The 13,578-nt window shown below is 36.7% G+C and overlaps 1 protein-coding gene across 2 annotated transcripts; it reads left to right on the top strand.

Annotated features, from left to right (window-relative positions):
* Positions 1-4,566: 4,566 nt before the first annotated feature.
* On the top strand, positions 4,567-11,468 carry LOC144453499 (uncharacterized). 2 transcript variants are annotated; one of them, XM_078144809.1, is made up of 4 exons: positions 4,567-4,892; positions 5,977-6,366; positions 8,373-8,480; positions 8,744-11,468. In XM_078144809.1, exons 1-4 carry the CDS (start codon positions 4,764-4,766, stop codon positions 9,131-9,133), a joined length of 1,017 nt encoding a protein of 338 aa, XP_078000935.1. In that variant the 5' UTR covers positions 4,567-4,763; the 3' UTR covers positions 9,134-11,468. The 2 variants fall into 2 exon arrangements, with proteins under 2 accessions (XP_078000935.1, XP_078000936.1); XM_078144810.1 differs by lacking the exon at positions 4,567-4,892 and adding an exon at positions 5,263-5,455.
* The last annotated feature ends 2,110 nt before the right edge of the window (positions 11,469-13,578 follow it).

The raw sequence follows: 13,578 nt of genomic DNA, 5'->3' as shown, positions 1-13,578 counted from the left end.
GGTACACTTTATTGAAGCCAAGCTCCCAGGGCTTAGTTTTCTGTACTCGTACTCCAGCCCCTTCAAGTACTATGATCTATGGCTCTATCCTATATCTCAGTGCTCACACAATATCACACATGCCCCACTGCATGACTTTGACCTTCCACAAACACACTACCAAAAATAGAGATTTAACACAAGCTACGTTAAACAAACTTGACCTTCTGGAAATACCGAAGAATTGACTCTAAATAAAGTATGGGTGAACAATATAAAAATAATGTTTCACTAGTCCCTGGAAATATGGCTATCTACGTCATTCAAGCAAGTAAGGGCGGCCCTTTTTATTTTTCTGTTTCTCATCTCCCGACCGACCCTGATTTGCAGCTCCGACATCAGAAAAAAAAAAGTTTTTTTATTTCCGACCGACCCCATAGCACAGCAAAATTGTAAGGTTCCTCATGGCGTCCTAGACCAGTTCTGCCGAGGCCACGACCTTGCGACATTGGCCCCCATAAATTACAAATGACGCAATAATTGTCCCACCTTGCGTCGCTTTGGCGCATTCATTTTACGGCAGACATCAAAATTATCTAAGTCCACGGCCGGACCAGGCCTAGCTGCAATAATTGTAGCGTCTTGTTGCGGTTTTGTGGTTTTTTTCGTCTGTTTTGGTGACTTTTTAAGTTTTTGTGTTTAACCCGCACCTAACGTTAGGTGCGGGTTAAACACAAAAACTTAAAAAGTCACCAAAACAGACGAAAAAACCCACAAAACCGCAACAAGACGCTACAATTATTGCAGCTAGACCAGGCCAGGCTCTGACTCAACGTCAATCCCACAAGAAGTATACTGACTGCGTAAGGGAAAGTTTTGTTGACATCATATAAGATACAGTGACAACGCGCAGTTCTATTGTTAACATAAAAATGCCACAAAAAGATCAACTTTGATAAACTTTATCAACAAATTGAAACATTAGAGGGAGTAGACGAGACGTCGAAATGGACGTCTCTCGTCACATGTTTTGTCTACCGTCACTGTCGTGACCTCTGACCTACTCACTGACGTGCGAAACACTGAACTTGCTACCGGAACATCTATCTGCCACAGCTCAGAAGCCTTAGTAAACCAAATTTATGGGACAGGTTGTGATTTCCATTTGTTGATGGGTTAAATTAAATGAGTACATGTGTATTTTGATTCCGAAAAAGCTGTGTTAGGGGATCTTGTTGCATGATGTTGACAGTGACACATGTGAATGCTGGGCACTGAATCAATGCGTAATCACTGACATGGCCACTATAGACGGCCGATGCATGTGCGCCCGGTCAGACATGAAGAACGAACTTGTTGTGCAAATCAGAAAATAATTACAGTGGTATTTACAAAGCATCCCAACTTTGACGTTGTTGATAATTTTAGTTAAAGATTCATGTTCTGAGTTTCAAGGACACCTAATGTCAGCTTTCCGTATCATTGCAAGTTTACGGTATGTAACTATGCTGTCATTTGATATAGCAGGACCAAATCATGATACACAGCCAGTAACGGTTAATTAATAAAAAATAAATTATTTTAAAGTTTGTTTGACTATTATTTGTAAGTTCTTCGTTCGCATTTGGTACTTCTTAAAGTTTTCTTTTCTTCAAAATGTCATGAATTTGAAAAGGGAATGATAAATACAGCAGTGTACTAACAATTTTAAAAATGAAACAAGTGGTTACAAGTTTAGGATTTCTCAAAGTTTTTATTCAATCATATGTTCACTGTGACTTATTTTGAAGTTGTTCTTTGTCCTTGTCTGAAAAAAGGGAATTATAAATTTGAGCGCTGCTATTCATTGATATCCAGATTAAAAATTGTGACTACCTGGCTGTCCAATCTTTCTAAATAATATATAATATACTCTGTAGAAATGACTTAAAATTACATAATCTTAATTGCCTTCTTTTTATAAGGTGTAATGTGTAGTACACAATTTTCAAAAATAGCTTACTGGGAACTGTTATTATGAATGGAATTTTTTTATGTAGTTAGGTAATGGTCTATACGTAATGGAATATCTCAGACCACAGTATCTCTATAGTGGTCTGAGATAATTTATACGAATATTTCATAGACAATAATAATTGACCCCACTCCCTGTCAAATGGCACCACTTTTTGCAACCAAGGGGCCTTTGTCCCCACTTGTTGGAAACCTTGGCAGAACACTGCCGTCTACCCCCCACCCCCACCCCCTTTGTTACATCAGAGCAGCATGTGTCTAAGGCCGTTGAGGTTTGATGAGGGACAGGGCTCGAAATTAATACTGTCGCACAGTACATTTAGCTGCAATGTAATAATAGCTCAGAATATTTCCATCATTTTCAAAATTATGCTTAAAATTGGTAAAAGTCATACTGCATTCCTAATTTCTTGACCAGTTTTAAGCTTTAAATCAGTTGTGTATCATCGGGGAAATGATCGACTCCATAGCGTTTCATGACCCATGACATGCATAATTCCGAGGTTTACATTATTACTTTTAATTACTTTTAAACAGTAAATCCCAAAGGAGTTCTGAGTTCTAGAAATGTTTACATGTTATCTGGTGGATTATTTTGACAAGTTCACACTGAAGAAAAATGTTTCATAGAAGTAATGATTTATATAAGTGAAAATTCATCTCGCACACTGATGACAATCACGTAAGTGTTTCAAAAAGTTACACACTGAAGTTCAAATTGGATAACTTGAAAAAATTGTTAGCGATGTCAATGCCACTTTGATTAATAGGACGAATGCATTAGTACTCCTGATAAAATCATACAATAGTTCATGGCTACAGATATACACCCATCAGGATGTTAAGTATTCAATCATCTTCTTACAAAATTGTTCTACGGACTTGTCAACCTTGCTAAAATGGAGGAAAGAGACTTGTAACAAGGAATTCAATAAAGAGAAGAGAAAAGAAGTTGTATAGAGACTGCCAGGACAGAAAGGAGAGAGAATAGAACTGAAAAAATACAGATTTTTTTTCTTGCCCCCCTTTTTTTTTATTTCGCCCGCCCGCCCCATCTGTCTTTTCCATTGGAGATGAGAAACAAAAAAAAAAAAAACCTCACCCTAACAGGATATCCCTCGGTGAAAACGAGGCCAAAGGACGTAACAGAATGTTTACCATGTTTACATGTACTCTGACATACTAGTAGAAGGCCACTTTCGTAGTAATTCACGTACATACATGTACTAGACTGTGAAGTAGCACCTTTCACTTAATACTCGTCATTTCAATGCTACTTGCGAAATATCCCACTATATCACTATATTTAATTCGATTCGTATTCTGCAATATCATATAAGGCAAAATTATATATTTAGGGGCTATAATCCCAACGCCGCCTACTGAGCAAAAATAAATTATACAGGCCTAGAAAGAATAAAGGTAAATGTATAGATAATAAAACAAACAATCTAACAAACAAATGAATGAATGAATGAATGAATGAATGAATAAATAAATAAATAAATAAAAAATAAATAAATAAATAAATAAATAACAGAAAATTTAAAAATCGCATGCTACTAAATTCTTTAGCCGTAGGGAGTAAATAAAATGACATGAAGGTGGTTGGCGAGAAATTCACCGTCATGATGCGAATTTAAACACAGTTTATGGTTACGATTTACTCTAAGCCAAGTTATAGCGGCATTTATTCGTTAATTTTTGTGTTTGCCTCAGACATTAAGGTTAAAAACGTCAAAATGTGACTACTACGACTTGTGCTACACGTGGGAATTATTCCATGGAAAAATCGTCATTTCATCGGTTACAGCCTGAAAGGTTAAATTTACGACAAATAACGAGCCATGACATTCCTTCACTGTATAGTGCAAACCTTGGCAGTCAATGAAACACGATCCAGTGATACCTCCCGCGAGCATGTCTGTCTCATTTGCAATTCCAATTCACCCAATTATTTTCATATTATAATGAACTTTTGCTCATTATTGTGTATATATTTCTAAAATTAGGATTTTAGAGGCATGTACTTTCCAAATTTGGAAACTTTGCTTGTGGTGTATTACAATATCCGAGTATTTTTATTTGCCTCGCTGTAGCTGTTACAATACGTTGCCTGGGAATGAGATTGTTTATCTGCGTCACGGAGTAAATAACACCGCAGTGAAAGACGTCATTCATTATTCTGTTCTTCGAATTCATTGGCTGATATTGACGTAAGCGGGTGAAGGGTCACATGTTTATAAATACGGCGAACAATCTAGAGATTCTGTAATGAGAACATGCGATGGCCTCGTATTTTAAATGAAATTTCTACAATTTCTACATACTTCTGCATTGGTAAATCACATTCGATATAAGTATGTTGAGAGCAATGACTGTTACAATTGGAAGCATTGTCGGAAATTGTCAGTTTTAACTCTGTCTTTTGTACGTAGTATTTGCAAACTAATCTGATATTCGTGTAGATTCTCCCAACTGATTTTGGTCACGTGATAATGATGTCATATGAGATCATAGGCTAAAAATAGAATAGTCGACGCGAGTCCTTCTAGTATATATACGCTTTGACTGGAAAATCCCAGTACAAGACGAATGACTCATCGTGAAAACTCCACTACTAGAGGATAGCTGCGATATTGTTCCAGAATCGTACTAATTTGAATACTAGTATCCAAGTATAGACGACGCCCAACAACAAAAAAGAGCATAAGTTCCAGAAATCGAAATTGAGCACCGCTGATATTTTGAGCGACCGTTTTATCGTGAATATGTACAACATGCCTGGCACCGTGCAACCAGATAATACCATTTCAACGAGCGTACATGACGAAGCACAGTTCGTAGTCGCTGACGTTCTGTCTTCTATGGCGACTGGAGTAATACCTGCAGACGCAAAGGTAGGGTGTCTTTATTTTAATAATCGTAAAACACATTTATGTTTGATAGGCCACAATTTGAAAAGACAGTGCGAAATAACTGATAGTTGTAACCGTACGCGGCTTTGCCTTCGACCTGTATGGTCGCGTGCCTGGCTAACCACTCTGTACGGAAGTAGTTGTAAACACGGGACGGGTGTTGTTGTTCTTTTTTCTCGTGTTGCTTAACCACATCCGGTTGCGAGGGGGTTTCACCGATCGGACAGTCACCCCTTATCTATTACGCAACTGGAAGTCGCCCTGATATTGAACTTAGAATCCGGAAATACAAAAGGTCGGTTGGAATTCTCCGAACCGATCCTCGGAAGTAGGTGTCGAGATTGGTAGTCTATCAGTGAACGTATACGTAGTGACTAGTATTTCAAGTGGAGATCGTAGTGAACTGAACCGTACCAATACTAGTCCAGTATATTGACTAAGTCTGAAAGATTCGTATTATTTGTGAAATTTCAAAGTTGATTATATTAGTCGGCATGTACCGAAGAAGAATTACACCGTACACAACAACGTATGATCGTCGTGGGGTATGTAATATTCTAGGTCAAGCATTTATGGCGTGTGATAGATATAGCGTGCGTGCCGATATACAGTAACCTCATCGTATGCGCACCTGAATTTTAATATTTTAATTTACAGAGATACTTAGCATTTTGAGGTCATCGTTGTCTGAGAAAATCGTGGAAATGTGTGAAATACTATACAAGTATTATATATATATACTCTCACTTTCTCGCGTTTTAACTTAGTTTTCAACGACTGTGTTCAAAGACTTTCTGTCTTGGAAATTTCAATTCACGAGTACAGTTAGAGGTGTATAATATTTGAAGATGAAAATGTCTTTAAAATTAGCATGTCTATAAACGTTTATTGAGTATTTAACACAGGAAAATAAGGGCCAGGAGATTTAATGACAATTGTATTAATACCATAATTGTGTTTTGTTTAACTACAAAAATCTGCTTTCCTAAGTTTGTGTAATGTGTGTGGATAATACATGTAGATTCCAGTGAATTAATTTGTTTCACCTCTCTTGTTAAATCATTAGGACTACACTGAATCTCAAGATTTAATGGATATATCAACATTTGCCCCTTCACTTCATACGAGCGCCTCCACACTGTCAACAATGACGGGTACAACCCCAACCAGTGCTCCGAGCAACAGTCCTTGGTTATTCAATCAAATAAACAGCATACCAAATGACAATTTCATCCATGGTGGAGGGTTCACCCCACCAGTAATCTCCAATTTCGCTAAAGACAACTCAGTTCGGTCAGTCAACAGTCGTGATGGTACAAGCAGTGGCAGAGCTAGTAATAACTCATCACCAGCACCAAGTTTATCAAGCGTGACAAGCAATGATGACTATTGTGGTTTGGGAAAGGTCAACATGACATTGACAGGGCCACTGAGGAGGAGAATACCTGACACTGAGGTAAGAACACATTCTGGGATTAGAAAATGACACATTTCTAAATATATAAGCATGACTGAGGTAGCAAAATTACAGTTATTATAAATGAGTTTGTACGCTTGCATTCCTGTTCTGTTACACTCCACCCACATCACCATGGAAACAGACACACCCTTTACTACTATAGAACCACTCCCTTTTTGGTGTAAAAATTGTCCTTTCCGTCGTTTGCCTCTAGGGCTTTCACTACTTAACAAGTGGGTGGGATAAATTAAATTGAGTTTTGTGATATTTAGACGAAGTGGTTGGTTGGATTGATTGAATATGGACGTTTTAGTCATTGGGAGCAACAGTTTATTTAGTAATGGAAAGAGTGAAAAAAAGATAGATGAATGAATCACCCCACGTAGAACATGTGACCTAAAAGATTCTTGAAGAGAGAAATCATAAGTAAAAGTGACTGAAATAGTATCGAGTGATTCACTAAATTCAAGTAGTACATCGCGAGTAGAAGTTGATTCATGGCCAAAAAAACTAGTCATCCAAACATGCTGAGTCATCGCTTTTTTTCTCCTAGTTTGTACATTTAATCTGCCTTTGCGATCAGCATTAATATTAACTCCTTAGACTTAATTCGTTTGTCAAAAAGAAATCTAAGGAAAAACGCTAAGAAAAAAAATAAGCGACTTGGGAAAAGATAAAAAAATTAATGAAAGAAAGAAAGGAAACTCTGTATGCATCTGAGGTAACATTTAAGGCCCATTGAAAATGCTGACTCATCATCAGCTTTCCTTCTCATCCGCGTGGGCGTTCAACTTGAATGATCGAAAAACTGGGAGTTAACCAGTGTGACCACCTGCCATATATAATTAACAGTGTGCACATTATCATAGGTGTTACTATATCCATTAATTTTATGAATAATTTATAATTTTGGAACCTTACGTGATTGGGTGTGAGTCACAACACATGTTGAGGTCAACGACATCGTATAAAGTTCCGATGATGATTCGGATATTTATCGGCATATTATATAAAAATTATCATGCTCATATTCAAGTTATCTAAAATTTTAGCGATGATGTAATATTTTTTATGTAGTATGGGCGTGTCTCATTTCATTTGGGTGCGGCTTCGTGGGTCGTGTTACCCTAATAACTGCGAATCGATTGTATGCTATGATAGCACGGCGTGGACGTTCTTTTGTATGGTATTGTAAACGTCTACTTCCGGGGTTTTCATTTTCAACGTAGGAAGTTAGTTGTAATACTAGTCTATTGCAAGATTTCAAAGAAGGACGCTGTTTAGGGGATTTTAAAGACCTCAGTTTGTTTACAATTCGTAATCTTTCTTTTCGAACCAGCCATTCAAAATTTCGTCGGAAATTAAAAACTCCTATTTGTGGTAAATTCTGTCGGATTCATAAATTTGAGAGCACCGGACGAACAGGAACTTTATCGTTGCTTCCAAAGACTCGTTATGTTTAGCCATTTTTTTACGGCGCTTAAGGTATATTCCGTTCAACCTCTCATATCAGGAGGATATGAAAGATTAAACGGAATCGTAAGTGCCGTAATCAGGCTATGTTACAATGATAGTGAAATACCATGGCCGCCCACGTTTAGAGATTAAAAGAAAACGTTAGAAATTGTGCGCAGAATATCTCAGCATCTCGAGACGTTTAGCAATAATATATAACTTCCTGTTCACGCTACAAGTAAGAAATGATGTCATTCTGATTATATATTAAATGAGTTCAGATATGTTCTGTGTATTCTAAATTTATGTTAGATCAAACGGTGTCACTATTAATCACATAAACGTGTTTTATTCCCGATAGTTTTATTTTAGTACTTGTTCTGTTATAACAGTCGTCGTACGATGTAGATTTACAGTTGTATTTAATCGTAATAGTCTATGTAAGGCTCGTTAAAACCTTTAAGATCAATGGCCCGATGAATTTCACTTGACCCTGTTATGCTTACAATTCAGTGCTGACCTCGGCTTTATTTCTATTTTGTCCTCAGCTGAGTAGAGACGAACGTGATAAGAGACGGGTTAGAAGGGAGAGAAATAAAGTCGCTGCTGCCAAATGTCGTCAGAAGCGTGTTGACCAGACGAATCTGCTTGTAAATGTAAGTAAAATGTCCGTTATTATAATTTTTCAAAATGTTGAGGAGCATAAACATAAGTTTTATCCTTCAGTGTGAATATGACCGTTTCAACCCAAAGCAATTTCACACATCATAATGAATGTTTCTTGGCGTCAAAACATTTTACTGTGTCGTCATCGCATGACTTTGAAAGAGGAAATTAAGGCAGAATTAAGACATGTTGACAACAACGAATAGGTAATGTAAACATAGATATTAAATATATTTGACATTCTGTCTTACAGGAAACCGAAGACTGGGAAGAGAAAAATGCTACTTTACAGAATGAGATTGCCAAGTTAGAAAAGCAAAAAGAACAACTCGAATTCCTGCTTCAAGCTCACAAACCAATGTGTAAAATGGCACACAACAACTTCAACATGTACACAATGGCTCTCAGCACCCCAGTATTTTCAACGTCCACATCACTGGCAAAGACAAGTTCCCTTGAAACACCGACCACAGAAGTTGTGACACCGACATCGAGCATGTTTACTTTCCCAATGGACACAGAAACTCTGCCAAGTTCTACTCTGATCAGCAACACATCGTGTGGCAACGAAGTAATAAAGGTAGAGCAAAGCAGTAGTGATTTATCGAGTCCTGATTCTGTCCAAAATCTGATAGCTCTGTAAACTGCTAACTTGTCAGGGGTATAGAAAATGCATGGTGACCTCACATCATGATCCTCAAAGTACGATGCCAAAGCGATGAAGAAGCAAAGACAGTCTTTCAAATCAAAATTTGAGATAAAATAATTCTCATCCAACTCAAACAAGAAGTAAAGTTCTATTTGAGCTTCAAATCAACAGTTCTGTATATCATGGCACTTAAATCTTTGTCATATCAATTCTGTTGTAACTGCAATGCCAGTGACGTCAAACCATTTCTGTCTCTAATTAGACTCTTTTGCGATGTTCTCTCTGGCTTTGACTTTGAGGTGACAACGAGGAGTGAAAAAAGTACAAGGAACAGAGATGCAATTGTTGTTTTTTTGTAAGAATTTGAAAGAGAAAGAGAACATACAATTAGAGGTAGACGGTGCTATTTTTGACTTGAGAGGAGAGGTCTATATTTTGAGGTTTTGTACAATTTGATAACGTGATCGTGTTTTGAAAGGACGTCAATGTCATATCATATTCTATGAATGTGCACCGATCTTTTCACCAGTATTGACACTTGTAAATTCTATTGTATATGCCAGTGTGTTTACGTACCAGTTTGTTCGTGGACTATTGTGTATACGACGTGTACTGATGACGTCAGCATGTTTGTCACCACGTGAACAGTGATTGTTTAGTAGTACAGGGATATGTAGCATTGTCACGAGACACTGAAGTTCTCTTTATCAATGATGTAATTCCCCTCTAGGAAATCTAGCTTTCTGAGTTCGGACACGAAGTCTCAGGCTGGTTTCGGCAAAAGTTTCACAGCAAGCTTTAGAAGTCCCAATGGCCAGTAGAGGGCGCAATTGTTATGGTATTCAAAGTCGAAGATAAACGCTTGGGCTGAGTAAGAGTGGGGCCACTTTTCAGTAATTCAGACACTTTTAAAGTGGTTAGTACTTTACAGAAGTAACGGAATTTATTACACGTTGCATGATATTGTAACGTATATTTCAAGTTAGGAGGCTAACTAACTAACTATGTATTTATATTTGAATAGTATTTATTGCATGGCATTTCTCATCTATTTATTAATAATGAAAAGCTGGATCGGATATATTGAAATCACGTATTTATCTCGTGACATTGCTACAGTGTATAACCGGTTCATACAACGTCTCAGGTTTATATGTGTTGTTTGCTAGATGGGGGAAAAAGCAAATTCACTGCCATTTGTGCAATGTCTTACTCAACTCAATTCTGTAACTTACTACTAACTAAAATAAGTTTCAACAGATTTTGATGGATATTCAACCACTGTGACTTGGGAAAGATTATGTATATTCAGGAGTGATTTCTGAATAGTTATGACATGTAATATTTTTATTATTTTTTGAGAAAAGACTCCAGTTTAGTTTGGTTTACTACATGCATGCATGAATAACACTGTCTAATAATTCTGCCATTTAAGTTTTTAATCAAAGTAAGCCATAGATTAATATATTTATGAAATTGTTTATGTCAAATGCTATATAAGTATTTTTTTAGGGCTGGTACCTATTATTTTGTGAGTTACTTTGGTTTCCACAAGTTTCTCTTATTAAATAAACAAAATGCTGTTGTTTAAGTTTGGAGCAGGTCTTCGTTTTCGTTCCCATTAAAGCATTATATTTTAATAGTATGTGAATGATGTATTTCCTTGAAACTCTTTCAGTCTTCCTCCTCCTTCAGTTCTCAGTAAACATCGATTATAATTACTTTGCCACTTGAGTAACAAAAAAGGTAACCTTCACGTCTCAAAACTTGTGAACTAGTACAAACTTGGTTTGCTCATGATTTAAGGCAACACATCATGACCATATATGGTAGCAAGGTTAACTGCTAGAAATCACGTGACCGTTTTCCTTATTACGTCACACTTGTCTATCGTCCTTGCAAAACTGTAAACAAAACAAGTGGAGATACATTGTCATATTCGAAAGCATTGAAACAAACGTTTTCGTAGCTTTTGAAATGGTCTCAATAGCTTTAGAAATCTCTTACATAATCTTTCCAATGGTGTATTCTTTAACTTCAATCTGTCATTTTATTCTAATGCGAATGTCCAAGACTTTTCTTTCCTATCGGGCCCCTTAGTGTGGCAGCTGATACGGCAGACGTAAGAGTACAATGTTTAGTTGTTCTTCATGAATGAATTGGGGCTTCCGAATTTTCGTACAGTTTCTTAATTTTTTATATGAGAAAATTGTTAATATTTTTTATTGATTTACTGATTTTGATAATTTTCAGTATGGAAATTACACAACATTGTACAGAGGTTGAAGAGACAAATATGTAATAAAAAATAAAGTGAATGGTTGAAATCCACAAAGTTTTGTTTGTTTGTTTGTTCGTTTGTTTGTTTGTTTGTCATCAAATCTCTTCCGTCATATAGTGTATATATGTCATGATACTGTCGACTGTCTACATGTACACGGGTAGAAGCTTACTCGGGGTGCCGGTGATTTCTTTGGCAAATCCTCTTCTCTGCTATTTATTCTGGGTAACTAACGAGCCATAGATATTATAGAATAATTTAAAAGGATCACATTCACTTTGTGAATGAGCAGAATTTACGGAGGGTGGGGGGGGGGGGTTGAGAAAATTGAAGCACAACAAAGTTTTGCGTGTATGGGGAGTACCTTGAAAATTCTGATATTCTGAAAGGTGGGGTCATGGAATAGTAGTCATTGATATATACAATTATATTCATATATATATATATATATATATATATATATATATATATATATATATATTCATATATATATATATATTCATATAAGTGTCTTTATATATATATGACTCCGAGGTCTACTTAAAAGTACTTAAATTTCACGATAGCATTTATATCAGTGGATTACAACTATTCGTATGATGGCGCATGTACCTCAAACTGTAAAGTCAGACGAGGTGGTAGAATTATAAGGTGACCCTATTTTTTTAATGGTAACTGGGTCGCGGTCGGTCGGTCGAATTTAAAAAAAAATGTTTAAAAAAATCATCTTCATATATCTCTGCACCCCCTTTTCCTTCACCCTATCTTCTCTTTATTGGATTCCTGGTAACAAGTCCTTTCCCAGCTTCTCTACACAATTGTCATGTTTTCAGCCCCCCCCCCCCCCACACTTGAATAACTTCCGTCATTAAAAAATGCTATGTTAATGAACTAGTGTATCGCCAACATGACTGTAGATTACATCGACAGTCCAGACACTTGCTTATTCTTGCGGAGAGATGGCACTGTTCCGCAAAATATTAAGGGCGGGGGCAAATAAAAAATTTGGGTCGGTCGGGAAACAGAAAGAAAACAGGGTCACTCTTGTGTAGTAGTCCTCCTGTAACAGTGTACGTTTACCTTACCCTCCGATATTGATTTCATACCGTACCATTGTATCAGTAGACAACATTGTACCACGGACAGAATCGGACTGGGTTTTGTAAAAAAAAAAATAGTACTGAAAGATTCTTCCCACATAGTCCCCAAGGAACAACTGTCATTTAAGAAATTTACACAGAATATAATCATCGAAAGACAATGATCTGTATGGATCTAGCCTGTACTGTACAATCATAGGAAATCACAGCAAGGAAACTTTCGGATGTATGACACATGAAATTGTACTTGGATTCCTGGGATGGATATTCCTTGGATACATTTCAGAAGGGGATATGCCCAGATATGCCACCTATGTTCTAATTTTAGGACACATAATTAAGGATTTGCGACGGTTGATGGCGCTATACAGTGTTATTCTACTAGTCCGACCAGGTACGACCTTACCTTCACTAGCCTCTCAACGAGGTTGGTTATCATGGCATGGCATGGCTTTTCGAAGGCTATTCTACCTCTTGGTCACAGCAATAATAAGTGTCGGGTATTTAGAATTTCTGCAGATATGAACTGTCCAATAAATGTGATCATATCACTTGATATAAAATTGAAGTATTATGGTTGAAACATAGAATCTATGGTTGAAAAATGGTTATTTATATGGTACAGGTTATCATATTTCTAAATCTTTGTTGTGAAAAATATTGTACACATGTATCTAAAGATTTCTTTTATTTCTCCATTCATGAGAATGATGCTTGAGACATTCTAACACTCAGAAGGGCCCGAGTCTCGGTCGTTGTCCTTGTCCTTGTCGGCGGCGGCGCGGGTACACTATAAACGTGACAGTATAAAACGTTGGATACCGTAAAGTTTTAGATTTAAACGTTTCATTTGTTTGCTTCCAGAAATGTTATATGTTATATACAACGTACTAATTTAAACATTGGTCCGGTGCCATCGTACATGATATGCGCAGTATACATACTTAGCTTCATAAAATGTTATCATATTCCTAAAATTGGTCTGTTTACAACCAAGGAAACTAATTATAATTTGATACTTTTTTTATATCCAAATAAGATTTCATATAACTTCTCAG

The sequence above is a fragment of the Glandiceps talaboti genome, chromosome 2 (assembly GCF_964340395.1).
Source record: "Glandiceps talaboti chromosome 2, keGlaTala1.1, whole genome shotgun sequence".
In the NCBI taxonomy this organism is placed as follows: Eukaryota; Metazoa; Hemichordata; class Enteropneusta; family Spengelidae; genus Glandiceps; species Glandiceps talaboti.
Note: the sequence above shows the minus strand (reverse complement) of the source record. Positions and strands in the feature narration are given on the sequence as shown.

Bases quoted from the DNA above. Each gene is read 5' to 3' on its own strand.
- LOC144453499 (XM_078144809.1), top strand. From the start codon at position 4,764: ATGTACAACATGCCTGGCACCGTGCAACCAGATAATACCATTTCAACG. The intron at 4,893-5,976 runs GTAGGGTGTCTT...TTAAATCATTAG, and splicing joins TAATACCTGCAGACGCAAAG to GACTACACTGAATCTCAAGA. The intron at 6,367-8,372 runs GTAAGAACACAT...TTTTGTCCTCAG, and splicing joins GGAGAATACCTGACACTGAG to CTGAGTAGAGACGAACGTGA.